The sequence below is a fragment of the Halyomorpha halys genome, unplaced genomic scaffold (genome assembly GCF_000696795.3).
Source record: "Halyomorpha halys isolate HHAL.00 unplaced genomic scaffold, Hhal_1.1 Scaffold284.1, whole genome shotgun sequence".
NCBI classification, from domain to species: domain Eukaryota; kingdom Metazoa; phylum Arthropoda; class Insecta; order Hemiptera; family Pentatomidae; genus Halyomorpha; species Halyomorpha halys.
The window spans coordinates 832967-849272 of NW_027105232.1; the positions used below are offsets into that span (position 1 = coordinate 832967).

General features: G+C 32.7%; 2 protein-coding genes across 6 annotated transcripts in view; one reads left to right on the plus strand and one right to left on the minus strand.

Moving 5' to 3' along the window:
• The window catches only part of LOC106680750 (uro-adherence factor A), a 9474-nt gene extending 5065 nt beyond the window's left edge, over positions 1 to 4409 (plus strand). Inside the window, exon 4 of the mRNA XM_067049728.1 lies at positions 46 to 4409. Coding sequence (XP_066905829.1) covers positions 46 to 4409 — 4364 coding nt within the window. The remainder of the gene's footprint in view (positions 1 to 45) is intronic.
• Positions 4410 to 6487: 2078 nt separating this feature from the next.
• LOC106680726 (uncharacterized) overlaps positions 6488 to 16306 on the minus strand; it is a 285051-nt gene continuing 275232 nt past the window's right edge. For all 5 annotated transcript variants that reach the window (XM_014420633.3, XM_014420634.3, XM_014420636.3 and 2 more), the window contains 3 exons: positions 13143 to 13338; positions 9909 to 13001; positions 6488 to 8340 (listed from right to left, as the gene is read on the minus strand). In XM_014420633.3, coding sequence (XP_014276119.1) covers positions 7217 to 8340; positions 9909 to 13001; positions 13143 to 13338 — 4413 coding nt within the window. In that variant the 3' untranslated portion in view covers positions 6488 to 7216. The remainder of the gene's footprint in view (positions 8341 to 9908; positions 13002 to 13142; positions 13339 to 16306) is intronic.

Genomic DNA, 16306 nt, shown 5'->3' on the forward strand with positions numbered 1-16306 from the left:
GTTTGGACAAGGAGGAAGATAGCTCAGAAAAAACATTTCTTGAAGGAGAAAGTTTGGACAAGGAGGAAGATAACTCAGAAAAATCATTCCTCGAAGAAGAAAATTTGGAAAAGGAGGAGAATAGCTCAGAAAAATCATTTCTTGAAGAAAAACATTGGGACAAGGAGGAAGATAATTTAAAAGACTTGTCCCTAGAAAAACACAGTTTGATAGATCAAAATTCTTATCTATTGTCCTCTGATAATAATAATCAGCAAATATCTTCACAGCTTTTCGAATCAAATGTATCACTCAATAGTAACAGCCAATCTGTGGAAATAATAAAAATAGAACATCATGATTCCTTAACAAATTTCAATGCGCCATCCCCTACAAGAAATCAAGTTTCAGAAGAAAAAGAATTCCAAACTAATGATACATTTACAATAATAAAAAGCATGGTATGCAGTCAAAATATTTCAAATCCAAACGAACTGTACTCAACTTTTTATTCACTTATAACTAAACCTATCTTAGTTCAGTCTCAACACTTGGTAGGAAAAGGGAGTAGCCAAGACAATTATAGCAAGCTTAAGTCATTTGAAGTAGAAGAATTAGCTCAGGAAAAGAAAAAGATGGAAACAGGATATCCAATCACTGCACATGAACTAGAGAGTGGATACTGTTTGGATTCCAAAACACAAGGATTGGCTAAAGGTGAAAATGAAATAGAAGAGAATATAAGTTTGAGGCTTAGTGTGGAAAGTTCAGAAAAAGATTCCAAAGAAGATGTAAAAATTATGTCTGGGTCTAAATTATTGACTAATTCACAAATTGTGATGATCCCAGTTGATAACTCCAATTCTATCTTAGCTGGTCAGATAAGAGAAAAAGAAAATAGAGATAATATTTCGATTATATATAACACAAATAAGAAATTATTTAATGAAGAACCCGAGAATATTCTTGATGATATAGGAACAGCTAAGAAGGATGAAGGTAATATGGCCTTTGAAAGTGAAACAAGCAGTACCAACTTCTTATCTAAGGTACAGATGTGGTCATTTGGTTCTAAGAAGAGTTCAGACAATTCAGCAATGGTCTCTCAGAGCTCTTCATTATTAGCAATTTGCAACACTGATTCATGGCAGAAAAAGGTACTTGACATAGAAGACAGGAACAAAACCACTAATGAATGCGATAATGAATCTTATCATAACAACTCATCAAATGAAGATTCCTTGATAAGTGGCAGTAATAAAGATAGTATATTTGAAGAGTTGGATACTAGTGATATAGATCTTGAAACGGGAAGCAGTGCACCTATAACTCCCATAAAAATAGAGAAATACAATAGTGACGAATTAAGCACGGCTTACGAAACTGATCCTGAAACTGGAAAACTTGTGATGAATCGCCTCTTACACCCTGTAACCAGCTCTACTCCAATAAAACTCAAACAGCAGGATTCTATTTCTGAAAGAAGACCTGATGAAACGAGCTTGGAGGAATTGTCAGCTAATGTATTCCATTCTGTCAAAGGCTTTGATGATGAAACTAAAAAGAAACATAGTTTGAGCACTTCTGTAATTGATGAAAGCACTATAAAATCGGATAGTCAATACAGAAGTGAGAATGTCCCATCAGATTTATGCCAATTAGTTGCTTATGATAAAAGAAGTGAAACGGAAATAAATAATGCACTAAATAAGAGTGAAAAACTAGGAGAAAATAGCGTAAAAGAGATTAAAAATGACCTAAATGATTCAGATGAATTTTCAATTGAAAAACAAAGTGAAGTACCTTCAGCAATATATACACCTGTGTTTCAAAATAGTAATAGTAACAAGTCTAATAGCAAAAGTATTATTGAGAACAGTGAAACCGATTCTCAAAGGACATTCAAGAAAGAAAAGAATTCCAAAACAGTTAAACTAACTGTAAATCATCCTGTTTGCATCGATATGCAAAAAGACAAATTAGCCATAGAGAGATATGATATTAAAACAAACATTAATCCCACAAAAATATCTTTTACATCAAACATTCAAAACAGCAATACTTTTACAGTAAGTGAAACACCAGATATCTATACTTGTAAACAAAGAAGTTCAAACGAAGTTGCATATGGAAGTTCATTACAAACTAATGAGTTTAGTACAAGTAAAAAAGAAGTTACCTTGAACCTGAAGCCTGTTGACAAAACTACAGGGGGTTCCAACAGTACTGACATAATATATGACACCTCAAGTATAACTGAAGATTACAATTCTGGAAAACATGCTAAAATATCTACTGAAGTGCTAGCAAATACTACAAAAGGAGAGCATAATATATCAGAAAATGAAAATGAACTAAACATTTCTGATGAATTGATTAGGATAGACAATAAAAATAGACTTTCCGCTGTCAGTGAGAGCATAGTTAATAATAATACTACAGGAGGAGAATATAGCATAACAGAAAATCAAAATGAGCCAAACATTTCTGATGAATTGATTAAAACAGACAATAAAAACAATCTTTCAGCTGTCAGTGAAAGCATAATCAATAATAATACTACAGAAGAAGAATACAATACATCAGAAAAACAAAATGAGCTAAAAATTTCTGATGAATTGATTAAAACAGACAATAAAAACAATCTTTCAGCTGTCAGTGAAAGCATAATCAATAATAATACTACAGAAGGAGAACATAATATATCAGAAAATGAAAATGAGCTAAACATTTCAGATGAATTGATTAAAACAGACAATAAAAACAATCTCTCATCTGTCAGTGAGTGCATAATCAATAATAATTCAAAAATGGATGATAAGTTCACATCAAGTAACAATGAAAAAGAACAAAGAAATGAAAAATCCTTTAAAACAAATCAACAGGGTGCTGTTCTATCACATCCACTTCTAATTGAAAAACAATTGTCTGTTGTTTCTGGATACAAAGATTTAAAAAATGAAGGAGAAAAACGTAATTTTGACTCAGGAATACATGAGAGCGTTTCCAAAAAAATTGTTAAAAATCGACAGGGTAATGTGAGCCATGTAACGTTCCTAATCAGAGATCCCAGGCCACCAGAGGAGAGACCCTCCATTATAAAATTTGGATATCAGAAATTTATGGACTCGTCACAATTAGACAGTACTTCAAAAATAAAACAGTACTATCAAAATAAAGTATCCAATACCAATGAAATTCTTTTAGCAGCGACTAAAGTTCAAACTGCAGAGGACATTAATGATGTGAATGTGACGTTGAAACTTCCGAATTCGAACCTAACATGTTTAGCTAATAATAGTTCTCATTTGTCAATAGGAGTTCAAAATAGTCACTTTGAATCTCCATTATTGTCTACTAATGAGAAACATAAATATTTAACAAGATCCTGTTTGAGATTAAAAAGGAAACTAGGTACAATAGATGAGAATGAGAGTGAATCCGATATGTCACTTTCTCAGGATGAATTAGCAAGAAAAGAAATAAAAAAGCATGTTTCAAGCAACATCCACTTAATAGCAGATGAATATTTCGAGAGTCCTGTCACAACAGAAACAAGTAGCATTGAAATGAATTTAAAAAGAGTAAATACTGATATTAGGAGAAAACGAGCCAAGTTGAAAAGGGAAATTCCGAGGAGAAAAAGTAGTACTTCTTCATCAGAAGATGAAATTAAAAAACCTTTACCAAAGAGAAAAATTTTGGAAACAAGTAAAGTACCGGTTCATAAATTCACTGAATCAAACATCAAAATTAAGCAATCAAATAAATTTGATTTTAAAGATAACATCGATAGTGTTGATATAAGAACCCAACAGAACATAAGAAAAAGTGATGCTTATGATGAGCCGAGGAATTTTCCAAATTTGGCTCATTCCTCTAAAAAAGAAGCCTTAAAGAGGCAAAGGGAAATAGAACACAACCAATCTGATAGTTCTTCGAGTATTATCTATTCTAGCCCTAATGCAAAAACTATACTGAAAGACAGAATTACTAAAACTCATGATAGGTCTAAAATAAATTTTGATAACAAGGTAAAAAAGAGGCATATGGAAAAACAAAGTCAATATTTTTCAGTTAATGTCAATATTGACAAACAAAGAAATGAAAGATCTCATAAATCATTCCCACTTTACAGGAAGCATGATGGATCCAATAAGGAAAATTCTAATATTCCCCTTAAGGATTTAAGACCCAGTAATGAATACCCAAAAAAACCTTTAATGCAATTCAATCCTGGAACATCTCATACTGTCTTGCATACCCAAAAATATCAAAACAGCGAGGCAAAAAATCTGCATCAAAATATTAAAAAGAACAGAAAGTCTTCAATAGTCCGTTTAATGGATACTGCCGAAGCAAGCCAAATTTCTCATTCACCAGAAGTGAAAGGATTGTTGCGGAGAACTTATTTCATGGGCAATCATTAATAAACAATCTTCTAGTACAATAACTAACGAATTATGATTTGTATAAGCTATACTACTTATTAATTCTCTTATTTATTAATAGTCTGAATTTAAAGTTATATATTTAAAAATGACTTATATTATTTAAGCCACATTGATACGTCTTGTAATTTACTTATGTATTTCTTTTGTTATACATAATTTATAGTATTCTTTGTAAAATAAAGAATTTTTTTTTTTACCTTTGTTAATAATCATTTTAAAATTGACTAAAGGTACAATACCTTTGATATGATAAACCTCATATAATCAATCAGCCTTAATTTCTTTATGAACAAATTGGAACTAGAAATTTGAAATTATCCTGCTGTAACTATCAATAGGTAAAATTTTAATTTTACTGAGTTTGTAGGAAGTAACTTAGAAAAAATAAATAAATTTTTATTTCCATTTAACTTTTGGTGCTTAATTACTAGTTCATTTGAGTTACATAGATAAAGTTAAGGAGTTTGTATTTTAAATTCTATTTTATCTTCCTACTTCATATTTCAATGCTTTCTAGAGATCTTTTGGGCTAATTATTTAACTATTATAACGATTATAATTGCCAACATGGAAAAATCCAAGCCGTTCATATTCTCAAATAAATATAACAACTGTAAACATCATATTCGCTTGATGTAGTGAAACACAGTTGCAAATAAGTAAACATAAGTCAATAAAAAATTTAATGAGTTAACTTACATAAAAGTTTAATCAGTTTTACAGTAGTTCTAATGGGGAGTAAGCAGTTCAACAAGACTTTGAATTTACTCAAGATGGCTGGAAACAAATATGGCTTGCCTTGTTGGCTATAATGAAATCCCGTTTTTCATATCTATAAATGTCTAAAGAGGTCATATCATAACGCTCTAATTAAATTTGTCTAGCTTTTCAATACTTATCTATTTAATCCACCAATGGATGAGATGGTATGGCCTAAGCATACCAAACCTATGTAGGATAGGGATATGTGATGTCAATACTAGGGCACAATGAGGCAGAAGGCAGTTTTTTAGAGTACTGGTAAGTACCTAGCAGCACTGCAGGTTAGTCAACAATGAAATATAAAATACTTAAAAATAAGGAAATTTTTCCTGCTTTAGTTTTATACTATAAGTATATTTTCAAAAGATCTTTAGTTTTCGATTCACAAGCAAATGCTGAAAAAACTACATTTTGGTTTTTTAGTTTTGTAATAAAGCTGCAAACGAGACGAGTAACCTGAAATTTGAATTCAGCAACCCAAAAGATATGTAGGATTTTAATCGCTGATTAAAAACTTCTATAATCTTTTCCAGACAAACTAGGACAAAAAAGGGGTAAGTAGGGTGAAGTTTGTAATTCTGGCCCTTCTCTCACTTTATTGGGTTGATCAACACAAATTTGAACTTTGCTGGCTGGCAGGTATTTTTCTGGTAACTTGTTATTTTTTTTATTTAGTGGTTTATTTCCTGTTTTTTTTTATTTTGGGAATTGTTAGTTCTTACTTCAATTTTTTTATTTTATTAATTTAACATCAATGACCAGAACAAATAAATAAAAAAAATTTGACTATATTCCAACACTTTTCTGTAACAAAAAACTGTTTTTCGAAATAGTTCCCTGAAGATGGATGGACCATCCAAAATGTCGGCAGTGTTAGCCTTAATTATTATATTATAATATTAGCTATATAAGCTTAATATTAGCTTATATAAGCTATCTTAAGGTAACATTAATTAAATATAACTTTTTTTTTTTAATTCAAAATTTTGAAGCCCAAAAGTGGTCTTATGTGTACTCTTGCGGTTTGGTGGTTGATTGTAGAGAAAAATCTTTCAGATATAAAATGCTGAATCATTATTTAATGAGCGAGCCATTGAATACAAAAGTGGTAATAAGTCAAAACTGAAGTTTAAGATATTCAACACATTTTTGATAAGGGATCACGTCCTTTCTTGGTTAAAACTAGTCATAGAAATTAAGCTTTTGACTTACACCAATTTAGCATTCAATGTTTCGAATGTGATTTAACATACATAACATTTAATGATATTGAGGAATGACAACAAATAAAAGAATTCTTCTATTGGTATTTATTTATTCCAATAATATGTTTATTGTATAAAAATGTTTTGTGCTGAATAAAACACTTATTACTGTTCCATATAAATAAAATAATTTAAGACATTCTGCCCTATTGAAAAAAAAAAATCATTCAAACTGAAAAAGTTATAAAACTAACTAAAGGACAAAATGCTAGGAAAGCAATGAAAAGATACGGCAACACAACTAAAAATGACAGATACCAGCATTAATAGTAATAATAATAAAATTATAAGCATTAACACTAAAGAACCTTTCTGTTCTAATCTCAAAATAAATGCTATCATGTATAATAAAATTCAAATATGCAACATCTTCCATAAATCTCTATTTCCTCACATTGTTAAAATAAAGTGCACAGTCATAATGCTTTTAAATTAAAACACTTGTTAGTTTTTAAGCCACAAGCACCTAGTAAACGTTTTAAATACAATAATTTTAAATATTTACAAATTAGAAATAACAAATAAAAATTTCTACAATTATACATTAAAATACCTTTTTGAATAAACAAAATTAATACAAGACTATTTATTCAATAATATATAATATATACATAGTGTCCTATGATTATTAATACAACTCAGGCCACATACCTTACTTAAAGCAAAAAATGGAGAAAAAAAAATTACAACAGTCGGCATCGATGTGATGCTTAATTATTATACATTACATATCCTCATCAAAATATAGAAAACATATTATTTTGCTTCCTCAGCAATTTCTACCGGAGGCATGCCATTTTCTATCAGAGAGATATGGCCATTTGTTGTGGTAACAATGGCTACTTGAGATGGAAGCTCCTCGTTGTCGATCACTTCCTTTTTGCTTATAACTTTCTTATCTACTATTTTCTTATTCAAAGCAGTCTTAGCAGTCAACTTATTGTTAGCCTCCTTAGTACTCTTGTCTGTAGGGGCTGGTTTTTTTATAGCAGTAGGCGCTGCGGGCTTTTTATTAATAGGAGCAGGCGGAGCAGCTTTAACTGGCGGTTTGGCAGCTGGCTTGGCACCAGTTGCACTTGCTGAAGGCTTAGCAGCTGCAGCAGGTTTTGCCGGAGCAGCCTTTGCTAGAGGTTTAGCTGCTGTTGTAGTAGATTTAGGAGCAGCAGCAGCTACAGCTGTATTCTTTGCAGAAGACGGCCTTTGAGATGGTGATGAAGGCTTCAGAGTAGAAGATGGGGTGGTCTTTGTCACTGCAGGTTTGGGAGCAGCGGGCTTTGCAGCTGGAGCCTTAGCAAGAGCTGCAGGCTTTGCGGGAGCAGGTTTGCTAGCCAGTGGTTTAGCAGCAGCTGATGGTTTTGCTGCTGCAGGTTTCTGTGTTAAAGATGTGCTAGTAGTCTTTGCCGCTGTGGCAGATGGTGCAGCAGGTTTCTTAGCTGCTGGTGCTGAAGTAGCAGGCTTAGAGAGTGGGGGTTTAGGTGCTGCAGTGGCTGATGGTTTTGGTTTGGCTGCAGCTGGGGCAGCTTTAGATCCTGTAGGTGTTGATGGTTTACTAGTGGCAGGTTTAGCTGCTAACTTAGAAGTAGGTGTGCTGGGCTTAGCAGTAGTAAGAGTACTTGTTTTGGAAGCACTAGCGGTTTTAGCAGAGGGAGATGATGGTTTGGCAAGAGGCTTACTGCTCGGAGTAGACGGTTTGCTGCTTGGAGTTGCAGGTTTACCAATTGGAGCCTTATCTTTGCTAGGTGCAGCTTTGAGAGGAACTTTAGCAGCAGTACCAGCTTTAGGAGTTGGTGCATCAGCCTTCTTGACTGGTGATTTCTTCACTTCTACTTTTGATTCAGAAGCTGCGGTTGCTGCTACTGCTGCCACTACCGTAGCTGCACCTAAAAAATAATTATATTATTTAATAATTTAATTTACTTAGTAACAACAAATATTATCCTCATAAAATACCAAAATAGTTAAATACTTTGTTTTTCGATCAAATGAAATATGCTGCTTATATCAGGACAAAACAATAATTGCAAATGAAAATATTATTTGTTAAGGTTTATTTCAATCTAGTTAAATGAATAATAAATTCATCTTTTTGAATTAGAATAAATGCTTAAAAATTAACATCTAATATCAAAGAAATCTACACAACCCTTTAGATAACAATAAGTATTTTAATATCATTATATCAGACTTCATTATGTGATAATGATATTTCATGTAACCATGCTAAAATGAAAATAATAATTCCTTTAAAAGACCCATCGTATGTTCTGGTGTTGTTTATTTTATTTCCTCTTTAATAAATTTAAATTATTTTCATGCTATTGTTTCCAATTTTGCTACCTATATCAGATAATTAATTTTTTAAATTTATTACTACAAAGCAAAACAAATGAACTTAACCTATAAGATGGAGTATTCTTAAGCATAAGTAAAGAAATCCTAAAAATACAAAATATAACATTTTAAGAGGGTAATGGAAACATTTACTGCATTTTCGATCAAGAGGATGCCTTGCTGTAATATATATGCTTATGAAAATTATATAGCAACTGTAGGATACTAGAACCTGGTCCCAGAGTTGGTTTAAAGTTTCATTTATGCAGATGATATAATGGTGATTGCGGATGTGCCAGAACATCTAAATCAGCAGTCGATAAATGGTCTGAAGAATAAAAAGGGATTGATAATAAATCACTGGAAGAGCCAAACCATGCATATTGGAACCTACTGTCATATACATATATGGACGTGTATACTTAGAGATATTGAACAGAATAAGAGAACCGAACTGTGTAGCCTTCCAAATATCTTCAGCAGTGATTGGCTAATCAGAAGTAAGCAAAGAAACAAAGTTACACCTGTTTAAGTCACTGTTCTTTTCTGTTCTTCTTCATTGGTCAGAAAGTTGGATAATTTTAAGGAAACATACAAACCAGCTTAAACAGCAAAAATGAGATTTGAAGGAAAGTGGTGGGAAAAACCAGAAGGAATTGCATAAGAAATAACAGTATTGGAGCCACAGTAAGGATGAAATCTGATATATCCATGTTTGTAGGATGGGAGACGATCAGAATGCCCGCTCGCTGACGGAAGCAAGGCCCATAACAAAGCGCCCTGATGGTAGGCCAACGCTTACCTACAATGACAGGCTTGGAAAAGAATGGAGCTGCTCATCGGATCAATTTCAAAGAATGGCTCTTAACAGAAACACATACAAGAGATGGATTGAGGCTACTCCATGATTAACGGCCCTAAAGAGATAGTGAAAGAAGAAAAAATAAAATAATTAATTCATAAAAGTTTCACATTTACATGGAAAACATTGGACATGATTCATAGAATTATTGTTTTTAAAATAAAATTTTTAAAAAATCACATTTAATAAATGTTTATACAGTTATAAAGTTCAATGAATAAATAAAAAAAGTTAAATAAAGAAAGCATCACTCACCAGCAGCAGCGACGGCAGCAGCAATAAGGCCCTCCTTGGCCCCCTCTTCTTTGAGACCAGGCGAAGGAGTGGCAGGAGGTGTAGCAGGAGGAGTCACAGTGCCGTTGACTAGCTCTGTCTTCTGCTGAGGCTCAACCTCTGCAGGAGAAGCAGTCCTCTCGAGTGGCTCAGGTATGTCCTTTGGTGATGATTCTGTCTCCACTTCCTCTTTTTTGGCAACAATAGATTCTTTCTCCTCAGCCTTTTCAGATAAGATTTCATTACTAACTAAGTTTGATTCTACCTCATTACTGATATACTCTTCAGTTTTTTCAAACGACTCAGCCTCATTCCTATCCAGTAATAATTTTTCATTGATTGCACCAGCTTCTTTCTCCGACTGATATCTCATTATTTCCATCTCGACAGTTGATGCTTCGCTGGCATTGATTATTTCGAATCCAGAGTCACTTTCAGTATCTCCTTCAGTCTGTTTCTCTTGAACTTCAAATTGCAATTCTTGTACCAAATCCAACTGGTTGGACTGGGCTTCGGGCAAATTCTTATCTTCACCATGGTCTATCATAGACGAAGACATCTCATCAGTATAAGGAATTTCATCTTGTGAACTATTCTGTTCAACATCATCAGACTTCTTTTCAATTATTGGTTCCTCATCAGATGTTTTTCTCAGAGGACTAATATCATTAGTCTGTTCCTCAACATTAATTTTATGATCATCATGTTCTTCGTTGATTGATAATTTTTCTTCCTGTTTAGAATTAATTTGAGTATAATTTATTTCATTAGTTTCATACATATCTGAGTTTATATTTTTTTGGCCAAAAGAAGAGAAATCCATAATTTGATCTATTTTTTCCGACTCAACTGTTTGTTCTTCTATTTTATTTGGACAGACTAAGTCTACCTCTTGCTTCGTGGGACAGACTAAATCTACCTCTTGCTTAATGGGACAAACTAGGTCTTCTTGACTGACTATTTCTTTTTCTGAGGGACTAGTAACTTTTTCTATTTGGTCTTCAAGAAGCAAAGCAGGTTCATTTTCAATTTTAGCAACAGACTCTGTGATTTCTTGTTCTGAAGAATCTTCCTTATCAATTCCTAAGAAGTCTTCCTCTTTTGTTTCTTTAGTTAAAGGTGTTAATTTCATCGGGCATATCAATTCTTCATGAACTTCTTGTTTTTCACAAACTTCCTCGTCAACTGGAGTTATAGATTCTTCTTTAGGTCTTTCTGAGATGGGTGAACTTACATCTTCAAATGAAGCAGAAACATTTTTTTCTTCTGGAGATATTTCTTCATTGCTTTTGACTCCCGCCGAATAGGATTTGATTGAAAATGGATCTTCACCATGATAATAAGATGTCACCTCACTTGGAACTGAATTTACCTCAAATTTATTCTTACCAGATTGATCGAAACCTGACATCATATCTTCAACCTTAAAACTATCAATTTCATTTTGGCTCAGTTTCATTGGGCACAATTTCTCATCAGGTTCATCATCTTCAGAATCTATCTCCTGATGAGGCGTTTCCATAAATGTTTGAACAGGCGTTTCTTCAGAAAACATATCTCTATCCCTATCCGTTTCCATGGAGGAATCTCTCATTTCCTGATTAAGTTCTGTCACTTTACGGGACCATTCATCGTGATCCATAAGGTCTACTTGAGATATTTCAGTAGTTACAGATTCCTGATATGATACAGAACTTGTCTCAAGAATATTATCAATAGGACTACTACTTAGTTCAACGCTAGTAGATTGAAGAATATCACTGTTCACTTCTTCTAAATGTAAATGAAGCTCACTTTCTGTTTGTTCATCATGGGAAGTGCCAATGACTGGTTCTTGGAAACCACTTAAAGATTCCTCCACATTTGATTCTGAAACACTATTATTAAATTCTTTTGTAGGTTCCAGGATATCACTTTGTTCAACTTTTTCATGATCTATATCTATTACTTCTGTAACTTCACTTTCAAGTTTGCTAGTTTGCGTGTCATCTACATGAAGGTTTTGGCCACTAGTTGTAAACTCAGAAGATTCTACTACAGCGGTATGATCTATTACTTCATCCACAGAATTTTCATCTTCAGCAATTTCATGCGTTTTACTAAAGATTTCGGTTTCCAGTTTTTCAAAACTATCTTCAGTTAAATCAAGTTTATCTACATTGTTCTTTTCTATAATGATTTCCGAATGATCACTAACAAAATCATCTTTAATTGTTGGCCTCAAACAACAAACTTCTTTGTCATCTTTAATATCAAAATCTTCCTCATCTTTGTGGTAAACTAATTCACTTTCTAACTCTACTTCAACATCGCCTTGCTTTTCATGACTGAAATCTAAATCATTGGTTTCATCAATTTGATTTTTATTATTTTCTATTATATTTTGGTCTTTTTTAATTGGACATACAAGTACATCATCTTGGTCTGAATCACTGTCAACTGAGGTCTCAGGACCTTGATGGGAAGAGGAAACTACATCAGTCGAACCATGATTCAAGGGAGAACTTTCCACTTCTAAACTTCTTTGAATGGTACAAAATTCCTGTATTTTATCAGGCTGCTCTTCAGGAGTGGCATCAACATTATTTTCCATCCCAGATCCGAGACCAGGTTCAGGGGATTCTCTCAGGAGTGGAGAATCCTGTTTCGATCTTATTATCTCTTCCACGTTCAACCCATCACCAAATGTGATTTCTGACACATCATTAACATTGCTCTCGCTCACTTTGATTTCTGGTTCACTAGGTGGTGCACTAGGCGAAATCAAATCGGGTTGTTTATCAGTACCAGCCATGAAACAAATCTCTGATTCATCTTCCTGAGGTTGAGGAGAAAATGGTTTAAAGTCGATATCGGAGCTTGAAAAATCATCCTTAGCACAAACATCAGGAATTGAAAAATGATCTTGAACAAAAGATGGTACTGGCGATGGGGCAAATGGATTAGCCTCTTTTAGGGGTTCATTATTTGATAAACTGTCTACGGTACTATTGAGGCAGACAGAGTCATCACCAAAGACAGCCTTTGTAGATAAATTGTTGAGAGCATCTCCGTTCATAGATGTTTCATATTCAACTGAGAAAACAAACAAATTACTTTAACAAGATAATTATGTGATAAATACACTCCACAACAGATTAATATAAAACATAAGACATTAAATCCATAGCTCCACAAAAAAATAAAAATACAAGTGATCTATAAGGATTGTTATACCTCCTATATCTGATGGCCTCTTGCAGATTTCTTTGAAGAAGTCGTTCGGTGACGGAATCGAAATATTTTCAAGACTTCGTTCCATTCCCTTTTGAGGGGAACTGGCAATATCGGGTTCTACCGCTGTGCTGTACACGGGTACAAATTCTGCTGCATTCGGATTCAGCTGGGATTCCATGTCTTCTGCACTCAGCTCCTATCATAAACAAAATAAATTAATCTTTATAGTGTTTTATAGCTTTGTATAGCTCAAGGTACGAGGTCCAACAAGGTACAGATAAACTGGTTAAAAAAATAATGAGGTGTTGATAGTTATTAAAATGTGGAGAAGATAGTCGGGAGGAGGGGGGGACAGCAAATAAAAAAAATTATCTATTTGTGCCAACATTTTGACCTGAGTTTCAGGTCTTCATCAAGGAGTAAAGGCAGAGGTTCTGACTAAACTCATTTATCTCACAGTTTAGCCAGAACCTCTGCCTTTACTCTCTGATTAAGACCTGAAATTCAGATGTCTGAATTGAAATGTCGGCACGAATAAATAATTTTTTGTTTACTTGCTGACTGCACCCTCCGACCACCTTCTCCTCATGTTAAAAAAATAATATTATATTCAGGAATTGAAAGCAAAATTCTTATTTTCTTTCTAAATTCAGTATACCTCTTGGTATACTGAAACTAATAGTATAAAATTGTACATTATTTAGAAACTGATAACATTGAAAAAGAATGGAATAAGCTGATAACACAGTAATGCCTCCTTTTTTTTTTTTTAATTATTCCTTAACAAAAGTCTTATGAACTAACCCAACTATTAATACTTTACACAGCTTAAGTATGAAATAAAAATGAAAAAATTCTAAAACAAGAAATATTTCTGTTTTGGAATAATAATAAAGGAAGAATGGATGAAACATGTTTTCAGTAATCAATCAAAAAGTAAGCATAGGGCTTGAATTCAAAAATCCTTATAGTGTGAAAGAATTCATTCCTTCCTTAAGAGAACCGGCTCATGCTTACATTTCAAAAAGTTCTGCCAAAATCTACTAATTAATTAAATTATTACAATAATTACTCATCTATATAGAAAATTGATATATTTATCTATCCATAAATATATGTTGTCTAATCCAGATGAAAATTACATAGAAAATAATATAATGGATAATAATATACTTGTACCACAGAGAGGAGCTAAAAATATTATTTAAACTCACAACTACTATAATTTCCTTTAAATAGTTTAAAGCGTACTGTCTTTGTATAAAATTTATTCTTATGAAGCTGTGTTTCCCTAACTTTTGACATCTGTTAACTATGCCTATAATTCTCATCATAAGTACTGAACAGAACAAAAACAAAATTGCATATACAGTGTAATCTCTCTCAATGGACACCCCCTCCCTAAGGAAAATATTTAAATGTCCCATTTTGAAAATTAAACAATTTAGCAAATCAGCAATGGACAACCCTCTAAAAGAAGTGACCAGCAAAATTTTTCACCAGAATATTAATTTAGCCTCCTGAACAAAGACTAAAAAATATGTTGAAAATTAAGGAAAATCATATTTGATATAAACACTAAAAACATTTAAATATGAACATATTTTAAAGTTATTACTTTTTAAATGGTTGTTGTTTACCATATGTGTGAGAAAGTTGAAAGCAGAAGATGACTACCATATTGTTAATGACTCTTTTCTTATTTTTCTGTATAGTAAAGCCAGTTGAAATGTTACCCTCATCAAACACTTTCCGTAAAAATAATTCTGTTTTTAATTACCTCAAGTATTTAAATAATGGAAAATAGAAAATTTCATAGTAAATTCTTCAGTGACTTCATACTTCATACACACGGTGCCTGACCATGTGTATCATACATGTGAAACAGCTATGTACAATCTAAGTTTAACAAAGGTGAAACCATGGGTACAGAAAGTATTATACAAATGCCTTTCTCAAAACTGGCTAATGATATGTCAGCTTGGATCAATTAATTTTCACAACTTAGTTCTCGACCAAAAAATGAGAGGAGGGTTTGAAAGTGTAGTAAAATAGACTCTTCCATTCAAAGTTGAACAACTTAATGAGGACCTGGTATTACTCAGGCAGTTGTTAGGAGGCACTGCGACTTGTTTATTTAACGCATTAGTTATGCTTTAACGGTGTCATAGAGTGTGCCAAACCTGAATATACAAGAATTCTACAATATTTGTTTCACAAGTTGTTATTCAGATACGGTTGCCTGAATGTGGTACAATCATGCCTCTGTTTCATAATGAAAGATAATAGTATTAGTTTGTTAATACAAGTATACTAACTAAAAAGTACTAATAATATTTATGGTTTCATAATGGAGATATCTATTAGAAATATGATAAGTATTAAGTGACTAAAAAGTAAGTACAAGTCAGCATTACACAAATTACCGAAATTGTATCAAGTCAAAACGACAAGAATGATAGGATCAGTTAGTACTTTATTATGAAACAGGGCTCTGTAAGTCTCTCACTGCTTTGCTTAGATAGTGGAAGAATTTAAAAAAAAAATCATTGTATTTTGAATTAGATACCAAAGATAGCGCTGTAGACTGGAGTTGTTTTCTCTAACTGTCCCAAAGTTACTCTAATTGGGATATAGTAACCTATGTATAAGGTATTATTATAGGAACAGGGCCAATAAGAAATAAAAAACTTTTGGTTTGAGAAGCTATGCTATCAAAGTAAAGCAGCGTTGTTTGGCAACCAAATCATCCTAGCATAAAATCAGAAAAGAAGAAATTCTTACTTGGTGCAATCACTACATCTCCAAATACTTCCCCATCCATCAAAATACAATTCCATCCAATTATAAATGGGGCCACACTTTAAAATAGTGTTTCAGAATCAAAACAAAATGAAATGAGGATTTGTATTACGTTTCTGGATGATTTCTTAGAAAAATAGGGGGCACTAAATTTTATACATTACATTTCGAACTCTATAGCATGCAAAAGGGATACTATAGTTGTTCAGGCAGTATATAAAACAGTAGGTAAGTGTAAAGTTTTAAGATTCAAATACAAAAGTGTTGCTAAGAAATAAAATTAAAAAACTACAAATAAAACTTTTTTGTAGCCGATGAATGTTAAATTTTAACACAAATTGTTCAAAAACACAAAATAAGCT